The sequence below is a fragment of the Esox lucius genome, chromosome 9 (genome assembly GCF_011004845.1).
Source record: "Esox lucius isolate fEsoLuc1 chromosome 9, fEsoLuc1.pri, whole genome shotgun sequence".
In the NCBI taxonomy this organism is placed as follows: Eukaryota; Metazoa; Chordata; class Actinopteri; order Esociformes; family Esocidae; genus Esox; species Esox lucius.
The window spans coordinates 21,453,296-21,465,905 of NC_047577.1; the positions used below are offsets into that span (position 1 = coordinate 21,453,296).

At 40.3% G+C, this 12,610-nt stretch overlaps 1 protein-coding gene across 2 annotated transcripts in view; it reads right to left on the bottom strand.

Annotated features, from left to right (window-relative positions):
• The window catches only part of si:ch211-126j24.1 (phosphofurin acidic cluster sorting protein 2), an 85,859-nt gene that overhangs the window by 17,419 nt on the left and 55,830 nt on the right, over window positions 1–12,610 (bottom strand). Inside the window, exons 11-19 of one of the 2 annotated variants that reach the window (XM_010873044.4) lie at window positions 11,733–11,822; window positions 10,279–10,424; window positions 6,623–6,755; window positions 6,363–6,467; window positions 5,439–5,545; window positions 5,009–5,163; window positions 2,604–2,714; window positions 2,028–2,130; window positions 1,540–1,572 (exon numbers count right to left, since the gene is read on the bottom strand). In XM_010873044.4, the coding sequence (XP_010871346.1) occupies window positions 1,540–1,572; window positions 2,028–2,130; window positions 2,604–2,714; window positions 5,009–5,163; window positions 5,439–5,545; window positions 6,363–6,467; window positions 6,623–6,755; window positions 10,279–10,424; window positions 11,733–11,822 (983 nt within the window). The remainder of the gene's footprint in view (window positions 1–1,539; window positions 1,573–2,027; window positions 2,131–2,603; window positions 2,715–5,008; window positions 5,164–5,438; window positions 5,546–6,362; window positions 6,468–6,622; window positions 6,756–10,278; window positions 10,425–11,732; window positions 11,823–12,610) is intronic. The other variant, XM_010873045.4, reaches the window with a different exon arrangement.

Genomic DNA, 12,610 nt, shown 5'->3' on the forward strand with positions numbered 1-12,610 from the left:
CACAATGCAAATACCTTGTTTCAACTTAAAGGTATTTTAAACAGACAGTATGATACTGCTGCACTTATTACTGGGAGTGCCACGGGACTTTTAATTTGAAAATAAATAAATATGCAACAGTAAATAAAGTAACGTAATCTGCAGACCTCGTCAAGTATTTTATATTTTGTATTATTTTAAAGGTTTTGGATGTATTGCGGCCGGATAGAATGACTCAACGGGCTGGATCCGGCCCGGGGGCCTTATCTTGCCCAGGTCTGCTCTAGATCAATCTCAGTCTCAGAAGTCTCAAATAAGCATCCTATTCTCGCCACCAATGGCACTGATGCGAAATCACTAGGCAGATAATAACAAGTTTTTTCAGTGGAGATTGTTTCTCTCCATGGTGTGACCCTGCTTTAGTGACTTTGTCATTGTCACCAGAAGACTTGTCTCTTGTGACCAAACCAAGCCTGGGATTAGTGATCAAAAGTCACTCCTCGCCGCCCCATTGTTGACATAATACAGTATAATGGACAAAATACAGTACAGTGCCTTTGCTATGCCTGGTAATTGGAAAGTAGAAGTGGCATCTTACGCACTTGGCGTCTTGTCAAAATAACATTTGTGTGTTTGTGCAGTGTGTGTCATTATACCCTTAAAAAGCCATAATTGCTGCAGAGCTGGGTCAACAGTGACATCTGAGCAGAAATTAGAAAATAACCGCGCCGTCACACACAAAAAGGTCACACAAGCATGTGAGCTTGATGGCACACATCAGAGGGCTGTCGTTCCCCTTCTTTCTCCTTTCAGTCTTAAAACCATCTAATTAAATCTCCAATACCATCTCTCCTTCTTTGGACTTGCCCTTCCCCTCATTCTCCATCTCGTCGCATCGTACCCAATCTCTCAACCTCTCTCTGTCCGATGTGATAAGAAAGAACAGATCAATGTCAGTCTTTTTGTTAGTTCTCATTGCATCGACAGTTCTCCCAGCATTAAAGACCAAAGCGTGTGGGAGAACTTCAAGGTAGAGTAAACACTGCGACTTTGCATCATCCGACACAGCGGGGGCGACTTCCTGCTTACCGACAACAGTAATGAAATCCACCAAGATAACCACTATCATCTCTTCCCAATTTGGAAAGGTCCAGCAGCACAACAAGCATCGGCAGACTTGTTTTGTTGATTTTGCCGGCAGTGTCAATGATGATGTAATATTGCTTAAAACCTGGACTCATGTAGCTCACTTGGTGATAGCACTGTGCATTTAAATGTACAGCTAACTAGCTTTGATACTGATTTATATTATTCAAAAACCACAAGTCCAAAACCAAACCAAAAAACAACCAAATCAGGCAAACAGGTGGTTAGGACACACGCAAAAACTCAAGGCAAGACAAGGGCAGTAAATGCAGACCAGGTATGAACTTGAGACTTTAAGACGAACAGCGAGCAATGTGGGTTAGACATCAGACAACAAAAGAACACAGGTTATATTGGCGGGCAAAATTCAACACAGAAGGAAAACGGGTACAACGAAAAGCTGCGGCTAGGTACCTGATGTAAAAATCAAAATACAAGCTTCTCTTCCTTGAATGCAAACAAAAGAAAAGGGGAGAAAAACTTAGTCTGGTAAAAGTGTTAAGAGTTGCTGTTGATGTTCTTCAGTGAGGTTCATGATTTCTGGGTACATTTTAGAAAAATTATGTTCTGTCAAAATGAAGCCGAAGTGGTGATATCTTGGTGCTAATTTGAAAAAGCGAAAGCTGTTGGTACATTTGATGGAATGTGAGAAACATTTTAAATGAATAAGTTATGGGAGAACTGCAGAGGGCGCACTTGCTATAAAACATACCTTCCAAATTGCTCACTAGAGAATAATACCATAAAAAATATATATAACAGAAAAACAAAATCAATAGGTAACCCTGAAAAGATATCCCAAACAGGCACCCTTCCACACACTTCATTAAGATTCACACACATACCCATAACCTTTAGTATCACCCATTCATGCTGGAGCCCCACACATACACACATCTCACCTCTTCTGTTTGTAGGTCAGCATGGCCTCAGAGATGGGACACTGATGGGAGACACTGGCCCCAGCCAGGTACTGCGAAACACGGCCTGCCACATCAATGTTGTCTGGGGATACATAAAATGGCAGCCACAATCTATCACCCAACACCTACAGTAAAACTGTTGAAGTTTCATAAAATACCGATATTAAGTGGAGATGTGTGCATATTACACTTGTCAATAGAAACATTTTGATATCAATACCTTCCACATAAAGAAATATTTGTCATATATTTTCGTTGTCTTAAAAAAAAAAGTTAATATATAATAATAATAATATTTATTATTATTATTACTTAGTCTTATGTCCACTATAATACATTATGATGCTGATGCACACTTCTGAACATTTTAAACTGCGTTTATAAACTATGATGAGCAAAACTAGACCTATATAATACGCAAGAGTGAGAATTATTTAAGAACCACACCCATACACTACAAAAGATAGACAATTACATAATACACAAGAATGACACTTATATAAGGCATGGTATTGGCTCATATTAAGTGTCTGTGACTGCAGCTCTCCACTGTACCTGATGTCGGGGCCTCCAGCCTGCCAAACAAGTCCCTCCAGCCGGCGTCCATGAAAATGTTATTGAACTTGCTGTCGAATGAAGACATGTGCTTGGCCAGCGGGTGAGTGCCTGCAGTGAGGGAAACAGATTAATTAGAAGGCACAGGTATGTTGTTAGCTATGAAATAACTGATTTTGTGATTGTATGTTGTGACTTGTGGCTGCAAGTACAATACATATGTTTTATATTTTTTGTGTTTGAAAATATTGGGATTAATAGTTTAGTAGTTTATTTATCATGTGAATTATGATGCCAGTGCATTTGAAACAATCCCCAGACATTGCATACAGCAGCTGAAGTTTGCTAACTACAGCTAGCTTCCGAGTTTGAATGAGAGGGTAACAAATTAGCTAGGCTATGTCAGTTATAGAAGTGGATTACATTAGCTGCTGTTGTAAATTGCATTAAAACAAGAATTAGCCATTTTATTGTTGGGATACGATAGCCTGCTTGTTACATTTGAAGGAGGAAGCAGGACACCAATGCAAGAAGAAAAAAGGACTTTACTTCAATATCTAAAACGTAGCCCCTGCAACTACAAAAAACGTACATTGGCAACTGAAACCAAAAAAAAGTATGACCGACAACACGAGGGAAGAAGCAACAAGGGTTAGAGAGCATGATGCTAATGAACAGGCGTCTGTGCTCCAAGTAAGGCGGAGAGGGCGTTGGATCTAACTGGCACTACTACTACTACTACTACTACTACTGCACTGTGGGAATTCTTTTTCTAGACACTACTATGTAGCTACTGAAAAATAAAAGTATTAATGTATTGTTTCACTTAGAAAAAGGCTCCATGTTATATCGATGGCACTACAACTTGTCTAATGCCTAGTTGGAGGTCTTTCAGCGGTGGTCCTATCAGCAGATGTAGCAGATTAATGTAGCAGATTAAACGTACAAGATGTCAACATTTTCTTCTTTCTTAAAGACTACATCTCTGGTGGGCTGGTACTTCCTGCTTTGGCATAGTCCTTTCTTTACAGGTGGATTTTATAGCTACTGTTGCTAGCTGTATTTTGACGATGTGCCCTAACTTTGAAATCCTTTAGAGGTTACAGAACCACTTGGATCGAGGAATCAACTGGGAGACCTGCTCAGGCTTGGATGTCTAGTTAGGGTTAGAAGAACTACACAAGACAGTGACAAGACAACACGCATAACTACGTAGACAATAGGACAACATCCATACAAACACTGTATACAAGAGAAATACAATTACACTATATACAGTAGGACATGCAGGAGTCAGCAGGTTCATATATTGTTATTTATAAAAGAGAAAAGGAGGAGTATTTCCTTGAAGAGAAGGAGAAGTATGTAAGTGAATGGACTTCTAATAATTATGAAAAGAAATGACGATTGCATATCGTACTAAACACAAGGTGAACTGCAGGGCATTAAAAAGTGATGCAATAAACAATGTATGGTTTGTAAATGCATTTTAGCTCTGCTTGCGCCCAAAAAGGAACCACGATTTCAGTCAGAATTGTATACGTCAGCAAGACATTTAAAATGCAGATCAATTTATTTTTGACATGCGTTTTCTGGATTTTTTTGTTGTTATTCTGTCTCTCACTGTTCAAATAAACCTACCATTAAAATTATAGACTGATAATTTCTTTGTCAGCGGGCAAATGTACAAAATCAGCAGGGGATAAAAAAATTTTTTTCCTTCACTGTATGTCTTTTTATGTGTGGGGTGTTGTTGTGAAATTGGTCTTAAATTGAAGTGGCATTGAACAAGTCTTAAATTCAACTTGCTGAAACCTGCAGATACCTTGTCAATATATTCAAATATTTAATTGCAAATTTGCAACCACTGTAAAAATTATCTTCCGAAATGTTGTTATACACCTCCGGAAAGATTCAAGAGACCACTGCACCTTTTTCTTTACTTTCCCAAAAATTTGTAGTTTTGAGTGAAGAACAGAAGCGTTCAATTTGCAGTGGTCTCTTAATTTTAACCCTTCTGTTCCTCACTCAAAACCTTAACCTTTCAACTTTTTTGGAAAGGAAAGGAAAAAGGTGCAGTGGTCTCTTAATGATTTCCAGAGCTATACATTCGAGAATCATATTTGCTACCACAAATCCCAACGTACGACCGAACGTGTCATGGAGATGTGTCATCATCATCATTGCTATGATATTACGCTTAACATGAGATTAGTATCTGTAACTATGATTTTGCATGCAGTTCCCCTCTATGTGTGATTCATGGGAAGGTTTCATGATTTCACACTTTTTCTTTTCCTTTTTTTTCCACAGTATGCATGAATGTGAGTTTCATTGACTGAATTTAAAATGACTGAATTTAAATGCCATTAGACTCCATGGCAATTGACTAAATTGACATTTACCAACAGGGATGACCAGGAAGCGGATGTAGCTGAGCCAATCAGGAGTCTTGTTGGCCAGCTGCTCCACGAAGCATCTGAGAATGGTACTGAGGTAACTCTGGTCTCCGGCCACAGCCACTTTGATTGTGGGGGGTGTCTGGGCATTGCAGTTGCAGCTAATCCGAGAAGCAGGGTTTAAAAATAACATTATAAGAAACAGGTAGTAAAACTAGCCTCCACTTTATGATCATTTTTTTCTTAACTTTTTTGTATAGAAAAACAAAAACAAAAACAATTTTTTTCTTTTTTTGTTGAAATTCCCTTAATGCTCTATACTGTTCAATAAGAAACATTTAAAACTGACTGAAATCTTCGAGAAACATTTGCATTTCTACATTGAAGCCATCCTTTTTCTAGAAGTGTATATTATTTGGGGGCTTTGAGTGCTTACAATCTCTGGATTCTGGTGACGATGGTGTTGAAGGCTGCTTGGACGTCTGCACCAGAGATGGTGCACACGATGGGCTGATTGTGCTCGTGGAGAATCTCAGATAGATACTGCATGGAAGGAGAGAGAACGATAGAGTAAGTCTGGGGTGAAGGCCAGAAGTGAGAGAGGGCTTGCTATAAACAAGTTAGTCAACCAAAAGCCTCCTTAAAATACCTCACGTGTGTGAATTTGTGTTCATGTACGCATTTGAGAGGTTGACTTTTACGCATTTGTTTTATATCAGTTTTAAGATATTTTCTTATTCATTTTTTTATTGTTTATTGTTTATTGTTGTAATACAGGTTATTGTTGTAATACCACTGTAAATGAGACCTCGGTCTCAGCTGGTTTTTTCCAGTGTAAAGAAATGTTTTTTTTTAATTGCTATGTTTGTTAATTGCTAAGCAATTGTTTCAGCCTATTTTCTAACCAAGCTTGCTAAACTTAGAGATGTAGGTTGTAAAATACCTGTCGTTGTTTAACATGGTTGTTTAACATGGTTTCAAAGCACTATTTATCAAGTCTAAAATCTACTGAAATAATAAAATGACTGGAATACTACACCAAAATTCTTTATTCCTAGTAACTTTACAATACGGTCAGATCCAGTGTTCTACGAAGAGGTATGTTAACATATATACTTGCTTCTGAAAGCTACTCCGCTAAATTGCTAAATAACAGAATTATAAATGTTAACTGGATTCCCCCAAAAATCTGAAACCACCAGAGAGTACAACTATCTTGGTATGTCATGCTACATTTGACAGGAAAAAGGTGTAAGATAACAACATAGTTTTTCTTAAAGACGATTGCACTGGTCCACAAACCCTCTTGTTTTTAACCACACAATTAGGCCCACATACTGCACCCACACAGGTAGCGTACCTGGCCTTGCCAGTCTGTAGTATTGATTAGAATGATGCTCTCAGGGAGCTGCTCGTCAGAGATTAGGATCTGGTTCAGCTGGTCGTACACTGACTTCCTGGGGACCTGGCCAAGGTGAGGAAGAGTCAGATTGGTCAGTTGGTCTGTCTGTAAAAACACATTTACATGGTGTACACAAAAACACATAACTAAAAAGGGTTCACACACACACACACACACACGAATGCATGCACACATTCCCAAATGAATATTATAAACACCTGTACAGTGATCCTGGACTCTGGGGATGTCTCGCTGTCGATGCTGCTGGTACGGTCGCTCTGGGCCTTGGAGTTCTGCCGGTCTTTCATGGACGTGCTTCTAGGACGCCTCTGTAGCTTGTTCTCTGTTTTACTGGGGATCACAAACAAGGGTGGACCCAATGAGCAGAAGACAGGCCATAAGCAGATCTGATCACAATCTGTCAACACTGCACAACAAAAGATTTCCAAGCTTTCCTTTAGGGAGAATTTTGTTAGTGGATCACAAAACAGCTGCTGTGCACAGGTACAATTATTCTGGCAATGTATAAACCTACCAAATGCATTATATATGCACGGTCCCTCATTATATCCATCAACATGAGATAAATATACAATGTGGCTCCTAAACAGATTATACAACACGAGTCTGATCTTAAATAAATTAGTGCTGGTGGCAGTGGTGGTGAAAGACATAATAAGTTTGTTTCCAAATATGCTGTCTGAGGTATAGTGTAAGCTGTGTTGTCACTCGAATTTTTCAGCAGAAGTGGGTGTGTCTTTTTCAATTCTGGTTCTGGAAAACTGCTGGGTGTACAAGCTCTAGTTCCAGCCAAGCACAGACTTACTCTGTGTGTGTGTGTGTGTGAGAGAGAGAGTTCACTATGTTTTTGAACACATAATTAAACCCCAACTTTTGTTTGGATTATAATGGTTAATATGGTGAGTCTGCTTGAATAAATACATTTCAGATATTAAAGTAACCGGCCGGTGTTTTAAATCTATTAAATCTGCCTTGTGTTAAATCTGCCCTGTTGTCCATGTCCACGCTGCAATGCCCTCCCTAATATCAAACAAAATATATAAGCAATATATTTATTCTTAACATAGACCTATTAGCATATTATTTAAAAAGAAATATGAAATCACTCATCAGCTATATAGCAGCCAATATTCTTGTTAAAATAGACTTGCATAAAAAAGAAACAGAGCTGTATACAGTGGGGAGAACAAGTATTTGATACACTGCCGATTTTGCAGGTTTTCCCACTTACAAAGCATGTAGAAGTCTGTATTTTTATCATAGGTACTCTTCAACTGTGAGTGACGGAATCTAAAACAAAAATCCAGAAAAATCACATTGTATGATTTTTAAGTAATTAATTAGCATTTTATTGCATGAAATAAGTATTTGATACATCAGAAAAGCAGAACTTAATATTTGGTACAGAAACCTTTGTTTGCAATTACATAGATCATACGTTTCCTGTAGTTGACCAGGTTTACACACACTGCAGAAGGGATTTTGGCCCACTCCTCCATACAGACCATATCCAGATCCTTCAGGTTTCTGGGCTGTCGCTGGGCAATACAGACTTTCAGCTCCCTCCAAAGATTTTCTATTGGGTTCTGGTCTGGAGACTGGCTAGGCCACTCCAGGACCTTGAGATGCTTCTTACGGAGCCACTCCTTAGTTGCCCTGGATGTGTGTTTCGGGTCATTGTCATGCTGGAAGACCCAACCACGACCCATCTTCAATGCTCTTACTGAGGGAAGGAGGTTGTTGGCCAAGATCTCGCGATACATGGCCCCATCCATCCTCCCCTCAATACGGTGCAGTCGTCCTGTCCCCTTTGCAGAAAAGCATCCCCAAAGAATGATGTTTCCACCTCCATTCTTCACGGTTGGGAAGGTGTTCTTGGGGTTGTACTCATCCTTGTTCCTCCAAACACGGTGAGTGGAGTTTAAACCAAAAAGCTCTATTTTTGTCTCATCAGACCACATGAACTTCTCCCATTCCTCCGCTGGATCATCCAGATGGTCATTGGCAAACTTCAGACGGGCCTGGACATGCGTTGGCTTGAGCAGGGGGACCTTGCGTGCGCTGCAGGATTTTTATCCATGACGGCGTAGTGTGTTACTAACGGTTTTCTTTGAGACTGTGGTCCCAGCTTTCTTCAGGTCATTGACCAGGTCCTGCCGTGTAGTTCTGGGCTGATCTCTCACCTTCCTCATGATCATTGATGCCCCACAAGGTGAGATCTTGCATGGAGCCCCAGACCGAGGGAGATTGACCGTCATCTTGAACTTCTTCCATTTTCTAATAATTGCGCCAACAGTTGTTGCCTTCTCACCAAGCTGATTGCCTATTGTCCTGTAGCCCATCCCAGCCTTGTGCAGGTCTACAATTTTATCCCTGATGTCCTTACACAGCTCTCTGGTCTTGGCCATTGTGGAGAGGTTGGAGTCTGTTTGATTGAGTGTGTGGACAGGTGTCTTTTATACAGGTAACGAGTTCAATCCGGTGCAGTTAATACAGGTAATGAGTGGGGAAAGAAAAACTAACAGGTCTGTGAGAGCCGGAATTCTTACTGGTTGGTAGGTGATCAAATACTTATGTCATGCAATAAAATGCTAATTAATTATTTAAAAATCATACAATGTGATACCTATGATAAAAATGACAGACCTCTACATGCTTGTAAGTAGGAAAACCTGCAAAATCGCCAGGTTATCAAATACTTGTTCTCCCCACTGTATATTACAGCCTTGTCACGTTATTTTTTCCTCCATCCTTGCCCTGACGCCACATCGTTAATCTGCCCCTCTCTCGACCTCCTTCATCTGTACTAGGCTCTTCTTCACGTTCATATATTTATATTCTTAGTTACCTAAATATGTTTATTTTATATATATATATATATATATATATATATATATATATATATATATATATATATATATATATATATATATATATATATATATATTATTTTATTTTTTATTTTTTTTCACTGTATATTGCATATATAGCCCAATGTTTTTGGTGACAGTACACACCCTAATCTGATTCTCTTTTCACCAGTCATCTTCATTTGTCTTGCGATCTCTCTTCAAATAAATCTGTAATTGTAGGCTATACTAGAAATCACCTGAAAAGTTTTTTTTTTAATGTATGTGGCTTGGATGTGGTTTGAGGTTATTACGTTTTATTGAAATATTTTGACATGCTTGGTTGTATTTCTGACGTTTCTCATCTCCGCGATGTCAGGACCCGTGTGGTCCGGAATGCAAGGTTGCCAGATTTCATTGACAGTATGGCTATTCTCCCGCACAATTTTTTTTGGACCATGCCAACACACAGAGGCGTTGCAAGATTTTGGTTTGAGTTTTGAAAGCTGGAAAAACCCTGTGTATAGATATAGAATGCCACCCGCCAAAGTGGCTTGTAAAAGTGACTGCGTTACCCGCCACAGCCAAATTCTACCTGCATTTGGCGGTTGGGCGTGTGCCAATGTCAAGCCCTGAACATTTATGTGATTACAGACTATTAACATTATTGTGTTTTCATTCAATTAACATTATTAAGTTTTTACAGGCTATTAACATTATTACATTTTCACAGGCTATTAACATTATAAAGTGTTTACAGGCTATTAACATTATAAAGTGTTTACAGGCTATTAACATTATTATGTGTTTACAGACTATTAACATTATTATGTGTTTACAGACTATTCATATTATTACGTTTTTACAGGCTATTAACATTATTGAGTGTTTACAGGCTATTAACATTATTAAATGTTTACAGACTATTAACATTATTATGTGTTTACACACTAAGTTTCACTGGAGAGTAACTAAAGGAGGTGTGTGTGTTTGTGGGCAGCTACCTGGGAGACATGAGTGTCTGGGACTCAGTCTTGCAGAGTTTGGCAACTGGGCCCGGCAGTTTGTCCGTGCTCAGGTCCCAGCTAATGGGGTTGGGGTTGGCCTCTCCTGGGCCAGTGCCAGCCCCCGTTTCCTCATCCTCCACATCCTGTGGATGCAATGGATGAGCATAATTCAAAATGCTGCTTATTATCTCCATAATGCACATGTACGGTACATTCAGGTATATTCTGCTCATTAAATGGTGTTCTGCTTGCTGCACTGTGTTCCCTCTGCTTCCTTTCTCTCCTTGAAGATTAATTAAATGGTTCTTTATTTAACAGTTCTGTTCCAGTTGGTATTGTCAGTGGGAATTCACTCCCTATTCCCAATTTAGCGAGATCATTTTGACCAGATCCCTATGGGCCATTTTTTCTTGCCCAACAAGTAGCGACTACAACCTCAGCATAAAACAATCCAGAAATCGTCTCTTTCTGAGAAAGGTACGCAATGCATTTGAATGTGTTGCCATGGTGACTGTGACGGCATCACTCATCATCACATAACACCTGACAGATGTCTGTGAACACATTAACATGAGGATCAGTGTGTGTGTTGGATCACTGAATATCCTGTTCTTGGGCCCCACACAGTAACTCCGAACCCCCTCTCCAGGCCCACTCAGAAAATCCCAGTATGTTCATCTTTCTTTCAACCTTCCCTATGAGCTCTTTCCAGGGGAAATAAATGTGTTGTCTGGTGCCCCTCGTTGTCGGGGCGAACGAGAGCAGAAGGGGCAATGGAGCGGGAGAGGGAACGGGGAAGAATAACAAGGACTTGCTATAGTGCCACTTCTCACGGCCCGATACATACGCCCTAATGCAGAGTGGTGCACACTGTATGTGTGTGTCTGTTTGTTCAGTATCTGTGTACAGGGTGTGTGTCTCTATAGTGTGTGTGTGTGTGTATATATATATGTGTATTGTGAGCGGGCCCTTATAAGTGTGTGTGTTTGTGTCTGTATGTCTACACAATGTGTCTGTGTTTGTGACACCAGTGTAAATGTCCTTTTGTTTGCATCAAACTGGTCGAGTGGAAGATAAACAGTTGAGGGCTGATTTATGATAATGGACAAAAATGCAGAGAAAAAAGAGATCGATAGATAACAGGATAATTTACAACATGAGAGAGAACAAAAGAAGAAAAGAAAAAGAGAGCATTACAAGGACCAAATTGAGGCACAGAGAAGGGCAGGAAGAAAGAGCTGTGAGAATGGAAAGGAGGAGTACTGTACCTCCTGAGACAGCAAGACAGGCTCAGCCATTGAGAAAGAATGGCAAAAGACCTTAGTTGACACTTTGTAGACCAACTGAGAATTCCCCCCATTCATGTTTAAGGTTCAGATTGGGGGAGTAAAAGTTGATCAAAGACGTGTGCATAGGGTAAACCCCACCTCAAAGCAGGTTGCCCCACTCACCCCTGTGGGAGACTCTAATCCGACGCCGTCATCTGAATACTTGGTCCCGAGTAGGACTTTAGCCCTATCTGGAGACAGCAGATCTCCACCCTGTAAAGTGGCAGAACACAGGACACGGTTATCAAACTGGCCTGCTAGGTGTTCCTCACAAACACATCCCCAAACCCATGTCTTTGAGACAATAAGAAATCCAATCACAATGTGTTTCATATGCGCCAGCAGAATAACCAACCGCTGACCCTCAGACGGTTGGTGACCTGACGTTTTCTGCGACAGACAGCTGGCGAACAGACGTTTTATGTTGGCTAACAATGTATTGCTGGGAAGAGATCCATAATGTATGGCTCTGTTGGATTTGCTTGAAGAAAAGGACAATCCCTCCCCAGTAAAAAAATAATTGATGCTGGCCTTGGAACGCTGGTGGTGCCCCAAAGGCATCAATCGGCTGTTACTTAATATCTAACCTCACATTAAACCACAAATAAGGATGTCTGATGTCAGGTGCAGTATGCAATGCTACCATACACACTGTCCCAGGGACAGGTAGTAATGCGCTACAAAGAACTTTTTTTTAGTTTGGGAATGACTGAAATGTGTGAGTATTTGTATTGCTGGTAACTTTGGACACTGTGGACAAACACAGTCTGGGCTGGTTGAGAACAAGTTTGTACACCTGCTGTTAGTCACTGCGCTTGTGTCTCTTTCCATAAAACCAGGCCAGGCTGGGAGAAGGGAGAGGACAGTCATAGTGAGGATGCCGGGCAAGAGAGACGGACCTCTATGAGAAGTCATAACAGTCACATACGTGTGAAAACCGCTGTAGAGAAAAGCAGGAACCCACGGCAATTCACCAAGGCAAACAGCCGATGCTTCGGGGT